Raw genomic sequence first — 13,215 nt, forward strand, 5'->3', positions numbered from 1 at the left:
TTTCACCTTATCCCAGACACGGGAGCTCAGATATTTGAAGGTCCCTCTCTTTAAATGTCCCATGTCGGTAGGCATTCCCAAATATCTATCACTCGAAGATTCATTAGGGACATGCAGGTATCCCTTAACCACGTCCTTCACAATATGTGGCATCCCTTATTGAAAAGTATTGATGACTTATCTTTGTTAATTCTTTGACCAGATGCCCTGCAATACATATTCAATATGTTTGACACCTCTTCTGCTCCATTTACACTTGCCCTAAAAAATAGCAGGCTATCATCCACGAATAAAAAAGGTGGTTCATCGACGGGGCCGAAGGTGCCACCTTAATGCCGATGAGCTGGGATGACTGGTTTTGAAACTTTAATAGGCACGAAAGGCCATCTGCTGCCAATAGGAAAAGATATGAAGAGATTAGATCACCCTGCCGAATACCACGTGTGGGCTTGAACTCCTCCAACCCGCTTCCACTAGAAAGAATAGAGAAAGGAACTGAACTCACCATGTTCATAATTACTGATAGCCATGGTGCCACGAGATCCAGCCTCTCCATAATTGCTTTTGGCTACCTCTATTCTACTCGGTCGTAAGCTTTCATCATGTCCAACTTGAGAGTACAAAAAGTATTATTCTTCGACCTATTCCTCTTCATAAAATGCAAACACTTGTAGGATGTTAGTTATAAGCCTCCCTAGAACAAGCGCCGACTGTTCCTTAGATATGATATCTGGGAGGATCACCTTGAGCCTGTGTGCTAGCACCTTCGAAGCTATCTTATACATTGCACAAGCTAATAGATCTAAACTGCGACAACAAAGTGGGATTTGATACCTTGGGGATTAGTACCAACATAGTGTCGTTAATGCACTCCGAGTTCCCCCCCCCCCTAACGATGCCGAGTACTGCCCTGGTGACAGCAGCACCACAAATGTCCCAACGATGCTGGAAGAAGTGTGCGGGAATCCGTCAGGTCCAGGAGCCTTTGTGGGGAACATCTAAAAAAGCGCCTTTTTTAATTACCTCTTCCTCCTCATGTGGAGCCATCAAAACTTCATTCATCGCTGCTGTAACATTTGGCAGGAACTTGAGCAAGCGCTTCGTCCACTCCCCGAACCCCTTTCGATGTGTACACGGTTTTATAAAACTCCAAGCGCCAGCCGCCGCATCTCGGTGAGGTCCTCCGTGAGCTGCCCGTCATGTTTCTGCAGCGCCTTGATCAGGTTTTTCCGTCGGCGAATTGACGCGCAGAGATGGAGAAAGATGCGTGTTTCGATCGCCCTTGCCGATAGCCACTCGACACGCGACCTTTGCCGCCACAGAAGCTCCTCTGCGCCTGCACAGCTGAATCGGCCTGTCATTAATTTTTATTTCAGCGTGATTTGGACCTGTCCTTGAGAGCTGAGACATCACTTCGCAGCCTGTCCACGTACATCAACAGCGTCCCGGAAGCCCTTGAACTTGCGTCTGACTCTGACTAGCAACGAGTTTTTTTTTTTTTTGAGAAAATGAGGAGCAGCGAGGGTGATTTGAAATTCAGCGGCTTAAAACAAAGCCCAGCAGGACCGAGAAAATAAAGCCCAACAGCCCACGGGCGCGTCCTCCGCCTGCTCCAACCCTCGCCGCCGCTCTACTGAACCCTCATCCCCTCCCCCCCCCCCTCCGACCGCGCCGCCCTAAACCCATCAAACTCCCCCCTCCGACCGCGCCGCTCTCGCCGCCTCTCACGCCGCCGCCCTCGCCCACTCCGCCTCCGCCACTCCACCACCCCACCTCCCCGCCGCGTCGCTCCCTCCGCTCCGCCGGCCTCCCTCACCGCGCCGTCGGCTCGCCGCCGCCGTTCTTGGTTGGCTTCCCCACCCTGCCCGCGGGGACGAGATGAGCGACGACGTGATATGGCACTGCATCCGCCACAACCACTGCAGCTTCATGGCCAAGTAAGCACCCACCGCGGCGATGACAGCCTCCTCCTTCTCAGGCTCCCTGTTCCCCTTTGCTGCTCTCTCTGATGAAAAGGTTTCTGCTTTTTTTGTTCTCAGGATCGAGACGGGGATATTCTGCCGGAACCCCTACAACGCCACCGGCATATGCAACCGGAGCTCCTGCCCGCTCGCCAACAGCCGCTACGCCACCATCCGGGACCACGACGGTATGCATATTGCTCTTCTCCTTCTCCTTCTAATTAACCGCCGGTTTTGCCTGATTGAGTTGGCCCCAGTGAGAGTTCAGTCACAATAGATAGTATTTGGGCAGTCAATATGTTCATTTTTCCCTTTCCACCGCAATTCATTTTCCAGCAAGGGTTCTTTCCATTGCCTTTGTTGTGAACGGTGACATGGTAGATTCAGTTATGTCCTGTTAGGGGGACAGCTAATTGTTCGGCGAGTCACTTAACTGATGGAGTAGGCTGTAAGATCGAATCATGTGCTATATGAATGAATGCTGCAAAAAAATGTTTTAATTAGAACAGTGGAACCAGAGCTTGAGTTCTATGAGACATTAGAGGAGTCACCGATGCACAGAAAACAAGTTTTCCCAGTGCAAATTTTGTATCCCTTCCACGCATGATCACCTGTGAGATGTGAAAATATTGCTGTTTTGCAAGCTGTAGTCATTGTGCTCTGCAGAGGCTAGAGTCGCCTTTACTGCTGGATGCTTCAGCTTGCCGCTGCTTTAGATATTGTGGCCTGCATGCTTCAGTCGTTGAGCTCTTGGTTCTTCTTTGTAGGGAAATATCCTTATTGTCAGAAACTCTTGGTGATGCTGTTGTTCTTCTTTGTAACTTTGATCGCTCATGCAGGTGTGTTCTACTTATACATGAAAACTGCTGAGAGAGCTCATCTGCCAAAAAAGTTATGGGAGAGAGTCAAACTACCCAGGAACTATGAGAAGGCAATGGAAATCATCGACAAGCACCTCGTATGCATTTCTAGCTGCTGTCCTTTGTTACTCCATCTGAACGCGAGTCTAGTTAGCCTCAATTATGGCACCTCTTTTGTTTCACTGTGCAGGAATTTTGGCCCAAGCTACTTGTGCACAAGATCAAACAGCGTCTGACAAAAATGACTCAGTATCGGATAAGAATGAGGAGACTTCAACTTAAAGTGAGGTAAGCACTTATGGTGTTTTTACGCACACACACAACATATAGTTGGTGACGGTTATTTGCTCCTGAATTCTGGGTGTGACCTGATAGTAGTAAATGTGGATATATTGATTCATGTGCAATTTCATCTGGGTGACACTGTTCCATTTGCTTTTCTTATATGGTTTGCCAAAATGGTTGAATGTAAAAAAGAAATACATTCGAGATTGTACCAGAGGACATAGAATGTATAGAGAAAATACATTTGAGATCCTCACAGAGGACATAAATTAGGGTAATCAGCAATGATCATGTGACAAGGCTTATTAGTTATGCTAACGTTGTTACATGTTGAGCACACAAACTTACCGGTAGATCCTCTTTGTTAAGGTTTACCCTGCGTATTATTTTGTGTGGCTCACTTTGGCAAACGTCGGTTGCGAGTTAATGTAAGTTTGTTTGTCGGTTTAACCTCAGTTGGCGGACACCTTTTCTAGCTCTGGTGACTGGCCCGCACCGGCACATTATTTCAGTGTTTCATCATGTGAATCTGGCGTAATCCAACCTTATCTTGTCAAATTCTTTGGCCCCAAACCTCATGTAGCCAACTCTAAAATGTTCCGTGCAGTCAATTGTGTGATTTCTTTTCCTTCTTCGACACACTTGACAGAGCAAGCTTTTGGGCCTGGTAGAGGTGACGGCTTTAATTGCGAATAATGGTGACCTACAACGTCAGAACATGCACTAAGAGGACTGAAAAGAAAGAGAAATGCCTGGCCTGTGTAGGGAACAGGATCACCTCACTGTTTGCCTTGCAGCCTATAACGTTTACAGTTCCAGTTTCTGAGGTCTTGATGTCATATTTGGCTGTGTTCTGCTCTGCCATCAGATTGCTTGATTTTTTGTATGGAAGGTACTAGGCATCGACCATATATACTGGCAAATCTCCCCTCATGTCAGTCTCGCACCCCACCCCCTCCATCGCACTCGTCCCTTTTCCTCCAGCAGCCTCATCCTCTCTCTCTTCATCCTTCTTCTCCACCTGTTGTTTTGCCGAAGGGCCGTGTCCTGCTCCTTTGTCTGTTTTTTCCCTACTCCCGCTCCACCGCTGCAGCATCTATCAACATCCCTCTAGTCAGCAACCAGCATTGCCAGCACTGCCCATCAGTCTTGCTGGTACAGCACCATCTCCACTCCATGCTTTCCCCTCTCCAGCTTCTTCCTAAAATCAATCAGGTGCCTTGGCCTGCGTAGCTTAGTAAGACTAAAGCCCAAACGTCTTCAAATTGGTTGTTTTCTACATTTAAAATATTAATAATGATATTATGTCGATTGCAAACCTGTTTGTGGCACTACAGAAAAAACAAAGAAATTGACTAGTGATGACTTGGCTTGATGGTATGACATTTGTGCCATTAACATGTAACCAGGTTTAGTTACATGCTGATTCCTTTTTCTTTTTGCAAAAAAGGCACATGGTGATTCAACTTGTTGATGTCCATACTTTTACTGTTGATTTTTGACACAGAAAAAGTTGCTAAACATATTCTTTTGCTCTTTAGAGAGAAGATAATGACAGTTCCCAGGAAGAAAACTCAGCGCGATCTCCGAAGATTGGAGAAAGCTGAAAAGGCTGCTCAACTAGATAAGGTTATTTTTTCTGATAATCTCTATCACTTTACTATTATACATTGCCATGTTCTAACATCTTCCTTCTACCGGTCAGAGTATTGAAAGTGAGCTAAAGGAACGTCTGAGGAAAGGTGTTTATGGTGAAATATATAATTTCCCCTTCAAGCAGTTTGATACTATTCTTGACATGGAAAAGGATGAGTTGGCTCCTGAGATAGAAGAGGAAGAAGTAAGCACAGTACTGAGTATGAGAATGAGAATTAAGCTAACTTGGTTATGTTCTTGCTGCTCACAAGCTTTACTATATATTGTGGATTTACTTGCCAATACAGGAAGGTGAGATAGAGTATGTTGAAGGCGATGATATCGAGATGGGTGACATGGACGATATGGAAGATTTTGAAGGCTTTGGTGATGAAGATGGTAAACATTTCTCTTGTTTCTGCTGAGTTTAATTGGGCTTGTTATAGAGTGCTCTGACTTGCGAAGATACTTCTCCTTTTTCTGTGTTCATTGGATAATGTAAAGAAGCTTTACTTTTCCTGAATTATGGCCCTTGAAAATTCATACTGATTTGTTTAATACGATTGCTATGTAGATATTCTCTTGGACAAAATGGTTACTCTGTATAGTAGTGCCAACTGTGGACCTAACCTCCATAAAAACATAAAATAAATGCAGATGATGGAGATGAAGATGATGATTTGGATGAGCCAGCAACAAAGAAGCCCAAGTTACCAGGCTCTGATTCAAGGTCAAAGATTGGGCGGAAGTCCACGAAGGTTATCACAGAGGTAAATTGATTGTTTCAGTATGAATATTCTTGATACGATGATACACGACCGTGTCACCTAAAAACATAGATAAAATCAAGCACATCTCATTGCCTTGTCACATACTCCCTCCGTCCGAAAATACTTGTCATCAAAATGGACAAAAAGGGATGTATCTATAACTAAGATACATCTAGATACATCCCCTTTTATTCATTTTGATGACAAGTATTTTCGGACGGAGGGAGTACTATTTGCTGCCCAACACATAAAGTAGTAGTGGCCTAGTGGGGAATCAGTATTATGCCTTCCTCTTTATTTACATTGTCGAGAGTTCTATGGATTATCTCTTCATGGGAGAAGCTTTTTCCCGTAGCATGCATTTCGGGGCGTAATATCAGGTTTTCTTTTCAAACGATTTCATTGTCCGGTAGGTTGTGTCTGAACTAGCACAATTTCCTGCTGGAGTATAATTTGTTTCTCCCCTTTCCGCAACAGGTGGAAGAAGACGAGGACAGGGGTAGCAGGCAAAGGACGCGGATGTGATTCACCGGGCGCGGCTTCAGTAACATGCTCGGCGTTGATGATGGTGTACTTTAGATAATTTTGCCTCTACCATCTGATGGTAATCTGTAGAATTCATATGTTGGTTATTTTGCGGCGAACATGGAAGGTGACATGAGCTTTGACTTAGAACAATGTTGTACTTGGAGCAGTGCTCAGTGTCTCGGATCAGAACCAGTTCCGTGCGAAGCTGCGGCGAGTGTAGACTGTTAATGTTAAGTTGTGTAATGGGATGCCTTTGAATTTACAATTACCCAGGCAGGACAGAAACTTACTCCACTCGGTTCGAGGGCTATTTTTTCTCTAGATTTTGCTATACGTCGGATTCAGCTGCGCAGGGAGGTACTAATGAATGTCTGGCAAGATTGTGTGCATCAATATTCGATGCTCTACCTTCAAAAATAAAACTATAGCTTCTGAAGTGTGAGATCCTCTGCAAGTGCAAGTACAAGTGCTTCATGGCAAGTTATAGCTTCTACCACTGCTGGATCAGAAACTTCTGTAATCACCAGAGATGACGATCCCAAGTACAAGCCTGCACTGTCTCGAGCTCGGCGGGCTGCAGCTCCTACATCCATTGTCCGACGGTCCTGCATCTACACTGATTTTCATGAGCCCACTCGGCGGGGGTATCCATGTCGACCTCCGTTGCACTGTCAAACGAGCGGGTGGCCTCCTCACCGTCGTACGGTTCAACGCGCTAATGGTTTCCACCTCCGCTATGAAGTGTTGCACCAACCTGTGCGTTGGCAATGGACTTTGATAGACTTTCCCGTGAATAGCCTTGCGCCTGGCTATCCAAATCGCCCACAAGGTAACTGCCACCTCGATAATAATCCCTGGACATGAAATAACCAATGTTTGGCACTAGGTTCTTTAGTATCAGTCATCACTTCCACTACCTCCCCATCAACCAGTGCCCATACAAAGCGTGCCTGATACTCATATGTCTGTGCTTTCTAACATCCTCTGTCGGCAAGGACTGCCTAGCAAGTCTCCACAGAAAAGTTCTGATTTTTGAAGGGATCTTAGTATTCCAGAGTGTAGTACATCCCTTCTCCTCCTGTGGCACATCTGATACTGATGTCCGCCCTCCAAGCAGATCTTCTCCTCTCTTCTTTGTTTCTGCTAGCAGTCTATATGTTGATTTCACTGAGAAAGAACCTTTCTTTTCAAACTGCCAAGCCCAACAATCTGTCATAGGCATGGTGTGGAAGGGTATATTCTCGATAGCCTAGTTGGCAAAAAATATTGTTCTAGAAGATCAGATCGCCACACTACATTTGTAGTGTTGACCAACTCCGACACTAAACTTGGTGGGTTCAGCCCCAAGCGGGCAATCGGTTTCATTGGCATGTCTCTGCATATTTGCGTGGAACTTCCATCTCTTATCCTCCGGATCAGGCCTTGAGCTAGCACGTCCCTCCCTTCAATCAACGACCGCCGTACCCGTGAAGGGTGAGAGCCCACATCAGCATCCATAATGCTTACCTCCGGAAAATAAATTGCCTTGAGTAACTTTGCACAAAGAGAGTCAGGCATAATTAACAACCGCCAAGGCTGTCGTGCTAGTAATGCAAGGTTGAAGAGCTCAAGATCTCTGAAACCAAGTTCTCCATCCTTTTCTGGTTACGTCCACGTTTGCCACGAGACCCAAGTATCGCAGGAATAAGTGGCACAATTTTCTTACGATTAGAACTAATTAGCGGGCGCCCCTATTTATCGCTTTCTGCGAGAGCGAGGGGAGAGCTCGCTGAAGGGGAGGGCGGATTGTGCCGGCCCAAGCGCGAGAGAGGCCACAACCTCATTTTCGTCTTTTTTAGGTTTTCTGATTTCTTTTTTTGCTTTATTTTTGCACTTTCTTTATACTTTCAAATATTATATATACTTTCAAATATTATATACATATATAATATGAAAAGTCTACAAGAAACATTTGAAACATGTTGAACAAGTATTTTAAAAATGTTGAAGAAGTATTTGAAAAATGTTGATCATGTATAGAAAAATGTTAATCAAGCATTCAAAAATAAAAAAATGTAGAACAAGTATTTGAAAAAAAGTTCAAGAAGTATTTGAAAAATGTTGAACCAGTATCTATTTCAAAAAATGTTGATCAAGTATATAAAAAAGTCTACAAAAAACATTTGAAACCTGTTGAACAAGTATTGGAAAAATGTTGAACCAGTATTTCAAAAATGTTGCACAAGTATTTTAAAAAAGTTGACCATATATATAAAAATGTTAATCAACCATTAAAAAAAATGTTGAACATGTATTTGAAAAATGATAATCAAGCATTTGAAAAATATTAAATGTGTATATAAAAATGTTGACCATGTATTGAAAAATGATGAATTTTATTGATCATGTATATAAAAATGTTAATCGATCATTTGAAAAATTGTTGAACAAATATTTAAAAATGTTAACCGAGCATTTAAAAAATGTTGAATGTGTACAGAAAGAATGTTGACCATGTATTGCAAAAATTAAAAAAATCAGAGAAGAAAGAATAAAAAACAAGGGAAAAAAAAAGAAAATCGGAAAAGACTGTTTCGGGTCGCCTCAAGTAGGTTGCGTCCCTACAACTACCAGCTAACTAGAACTGGGTTTGCCTGAAAAAAAAGCTAACTAGAAATGGGTGGAGTGGCTACCACCCTCGCCTAACTCCTGGAGACCAGGGTTTGACCTCCCTTACCTCCCTTTAAAATTTATTTTTCTTTTAGTCTGCGCGAAGATGGGCTTGCCCAAGTACTGGAGAGCGGAATATCCTAGCGGACGCTCGTTGCGGCAGATTGTCGAGCGAACGCACAGAGCTGACCGATCTAGCGATCCAGATGGGCCGGCCCAACTACGCGCGCTACAGTATCCGGTTTTGGGTACTTTCTGGAAGGTTCCTGGTCGGTTTTGGGAACCTTCCAGAAGGTTCTTGAACCGTTTTTTTACTGGTTTTTTTCTTTTTCCGTTTCTTTTTTTATTTCTCTTTTTTTCTTCTTTCTTTGTTTTTCTGTTTCTTTATTTCATTTTTTCAATTCCTTTTCTTCTCTTTCTATTTCCTTATTGATCTTCAGATTTTCAAATTCCTTTCTGTTTCCTTTTTTCTTTTCTTATTTTTGATTTTTTCTGTTTGTTTTCTTTCTTTGGTTTCTTATTTCATTTTCTTTTTCTTTTCTCTTTTTTTCAAAATGTTCAAATTTTATTTACCTTTCCATAAAATGTTCAGTTTTTTAAAAATTGTTCTCAAAATTAAAAAATTGTTCTCGGTACACAAAAAGTGCAAAACTTTCGAAATTAATATAATGTACCGGACTTCAACTTTTTTGTTCAGGTTTTCGGAAAATGTTTGCACTTCCAAATATATTCGGGATTTTTCAAATTTGTTCTCTGTTTAAAAATTTGTTCTCAATATCCAAAAAATGTTCGTGCTTTAAGAAATTGTTCGCGCTTCCAAATTTGTTCTACATTTCAAAAATTGTCAAAAAAATGTTCATGCTTTGAAAAAAAATCCGTGCTTCCAAGTTTGTTCTCTGTTTCAAATTTTGTTCTCAAGATTAAAAAGTGTTCGTGCTTTAAAAATGTTCATGTTCAAATTTTGTTCTCAAATTTCCGCACTTACAAATTTGTTCTCGAGATTAAAAAAATGTTTGTGCTTTAAAAAATGTTCATGTTCAAATTTTGTTTTCTAAATTCAAAAAATGTTCGGGATTTGAAAAAGTGTTCAGTTTATCAAAAATTTATTCAAGCCTTTTAGTTTTTCTTCTAAAATTTGGAAAGTGTTTGCTTTTTAAGAAACACCTTTTCAAAATAATTTTTGCGTTAGGAATTTGAAAAAAATGTTCGGGTCTCCATTACATTTAGCTCCGCACGCCATAGCAAACCATGGAAGCTTGTCTATCGCGATGGCTATGCTTGTGCGTGCAAAGTTGGAGGTCCCTAGTTCGATCCCTCTCTCGAGCAGAATTTTTTGGGGTGTTTTCACTGTGTTGCGCGAATGGGCCGGCCCAGCTGGAGACGCGCCTGTGCGTCCGCTCGACAATTTGCCGCAACGAGCGGCGCATAGGAGCTCCCTTGGAGAGCTTCAGCGAGGGGTCTCTACCGTCTCGCGTAATGCGATAATTAGCTCTTGCGGTAATGCTCAAGTATTGAAGCCCATGAATAGTCCGTGGAAGCCCACCATGAAAGAGCCAGGTATCCCTCAAAAAAGAAAATGGAAAAAACGAAAGAGCCAGGTCGTGGAAGCTGACCAGGAGATCGATCTCTGATCTCTCCGTCGTGTCGTGGTACTAAGTCTGACAGTAGAATGGGGGGTAGGTATGGAGAGGCAAGGTCCTAGCTATGGAGTAGTTGTACACACGAGTGTTTAACGAGTTCAAGCCCTTCTCTGAAGAAGTAAAAGCCCTACGTCTCGGAGTCCGGGGGCGGTCGACTGGTTTATGTGTATATGAGTTACAAGGGTGCGAACCCTTCTACCAGTGGAGGGGGGTGGCTTATATAGAGGACGCCAAGACCCCAGCCAACCCACGTAGCAGAGGATTAAAGTACATTAAAGCTGGGCGTTATTGGTAACGTCCTACATAAAGTGTCATCATGACCATTAAGACTACTTAATTACAGACCGTTTGGATATAGAGTAGATCCTGAACTCCAGATGGTCGAGTGAGTCTTCATGGTCGAGTGTCTTTAGGTTCGTCGAGTGTCTTCTAGCCGGTCAAGTGGAGTCTCTTTTGGTCGACTGGAAGGTAGCTTCGTCTAAGGATGTCCTTGGGTATGGTATCCTAGATAGGTCCATGACCCTACCCTAGGTACATAACATCATCATTAGCCCCCGAATGGATCGAGGTTCGAGTGAGAAAGGAGTTGATGATTTTCTCCGACTTATTTCCTATGCTTTAATTATGTCGTATCTTGGATCGGTGTGACACCCCAAAAATTTGGCCTTGTTTTAATGGAATAAAATTTTGCCAGGATTTAAAACTTTGAATTTTTGAGCTCCATTTTTGATTTTTAAATCATTTCCTTCCCTGTTATTATGAGTTTTTCCCAGAGAGAAAACATTTCAAATGTGTTATTGGACTTGATTAACCTCTCAAGTAAAACTTTCCCTTATCCAATATAACTAATTAACTAATTTCGTTGCTTGATCATTGTTTTTTTGAAAAATGGTTTTTTTAAGATTAAATGGCCTTATTTGAACTACAACCATTTGATAAATTCACTTAAAATTCCCACAAAAATTTGTGATGTTTTTAAATCACCTTTATGCAAAAATATATTTCATTCATGAAATATTTTGAGCCCTACACTCAATTTTTCTTCTCTGGTCCAGAGTGCATTTTGCACTACCACCTATTTAAATATTTCTTTAAAACTTCCATCAAAATTAGGGGAGGTCAGTAGGAGCCTATTATTTCACTTTGTGCAAAAACCTATTTATGTTCTTTGAAAAATTTGAGTGAATCAACCTCATCTTCATTCTGGACCAACTTGATGGTTTGTACAGCAACCATGTTTTTACTTGCTCTTTGACCTTTGATTATTTCTTCTACTTGTAGTCCCCCATGTTAAACCCTTAAGTCCAGGAGCATGCACCTTTTGGATCATTTTTGGTTCATTAAATAATGTCACTTATTTCCTGTCCAGAATTGAAGTTTTGTAAAACTTGCACTAACAAGTTTTTGCTTTTGACCAACTAACATCACCACTCTCTCTGTCATCCACAGAGACACTGATCTGGAGATTTTGGCCACTCCAAGAAATGCCTAAGTGCCCTTGACATTTTGTCAAACACCTGGTGTGCATGGCCAGTTTTGACATGATTTTGTCTTTGCATTGTGACCTTGCACCTCGGATCATACTAGCATGTCCACTAGGATTCCAGTTGCTCCTAACTTGGGTCTGTTAATTGCCAGCCTCGACCGCGACCTCTAGCGTGCTCTGGCATAGTGTCGAACACGTCTCGTGCACGCCCGGAGCGCGAGCAGAGCGCGCGTATTGCACGACCCGCGCCCGAGCTGACACACTGGCCCCACGGCTTTGGCCCGCTCTGCAGCACCTCGCCACGCACTCCCCTTCTCACCGCAACACGCCAAGCAGCCCCGCCGCGCCCGACAGGCCAAGCGCTAGCCGCCGCCGCCGCCCGACAGCCTCTGGCCATGTCGGTGCCGCCCAAGCCACTCCCACTCGCCACCTGCCCCTGTGAGCAGTGCGTGCTCATCCACAGCTTTGTCCCCTAGCGCTCGTCGCCGCCACGTCGCCCTAGCCACAGAGAGGCGGTTCGCCGGAGAGCTTATCCGGCCGCCGCGGAACCGACCTCGACGAGCTATAAAAGGAGCCCCCCGAGCCTCCCCGTGCACACAGGAAGCCTTAGAATGCTCCCCTAGTCCTCCCATGGCAGCAAATCGACCCGGGGGAGGGCTCCTTCCTCATCTCCGGCAACTGCAGCCGCCGCCACTGCCCCGGCCAATTCGGCACCACCAGGGCCTCGCTCTCTCCGTTCTCTTCACCAAGAGCTTCCACATCCTCCCGTGAGCCTTTTCCCCTACTTGATTTTGATCGGGAGCCAACGCCGCCACAAAGTCACTTCGCCACCGAAACCTTCTTCCGCCGCGGAGCTCGCCGCCGGCCGCTCACTTCGTCCCCGCCGACCCAACGACTACCGGGAGGACCGTCCCAACCTTACGGATCCATCCCCACCCTCGGGGGCCCGCGAGGGGCAGCCAAACGCCGGCGACGATCGCCGGAGCCCCGCTCCGCTCGGGCAAAGGAGGGAGACGACGCGCGGCGACTGGTCAAACCTGACCAGTGGGCCAGGCAGGCCCACTGTCAGTGACACCCCGCGCCGTCCGCGTGGTTAAGTGGAGGCGTAAAGCCCCAAGTACGCCTCCTCTGCACCGAAAGCGTATTTCTATCTGAACCGTTTTCTTTTCTGTTTTATTTTAAATAACAGATTTTGACCACATCTTTGACTGGCTATAACTTTTTAAATATAACTCCAAATGAGTTGATTCTTTTTCCTACCTTCCTCAAATTTGGTCTAGTTTATTTTAAGATTTATTTGAAAATTGTTCAAACAACTTTTTGGTTCTGTTTTTGAAATGTGTGTTAATTCAAATATATTTTTAAATAGGATTTTGGGGAGAGAGAAGAAACTTTCAAAAG

General features: G+C 44.0%; 1 protein-coding gene across 1 annotated transcript; it reads left to right on the forward strand.

Moving 5' to 3' along the window:
* The first annotated feature begins 1,662 nt into the window (after nt 1-1,662).
* Nucleotides 1,663-6,333, forward strand: LOC123161200 (protein MAK16 homolog). The gene is made up of 9 exons (XM_044579049.1): nt 1,663-1,937; nt 2,040-2,149; nt 2,801-2,919; nt 3,012-3,109; nt 4,648-4,735; nt 4,812-4,946; nt 5,050-5,140; nt 5,399-5,511; nt 5,989-6,333. The coding sequence occupies exons 1-9, from the start codon at nt 1,879-1,881 to the stop codon at nt 6,034-6,036; spliced, it is 861 nt and encodes a 286-aa protein (XP_044434984.1). The 5' UTR covers nt 1,663-1,878; the 3' UTR covers nt 6,037-6,333.
* The last annotated feature ends 6,882 nt before the right edge of the window (nt 6,334-13,215 follow it).

This window comes from Triticum aestivum, chromosome 7B (assembly GCF_018294505.1).
Source record: "Triticum aestivum cultivar Chinese Spring chromosome 7B, IWGSC CS RefSeq v2.1, whole genome shotgun sequence".
NCBI lineage: Eukaryota > Viridiplantae > Streptophyta > Magnoliopsida > Poales > Poaceae > Triticum > Triticum aestivum.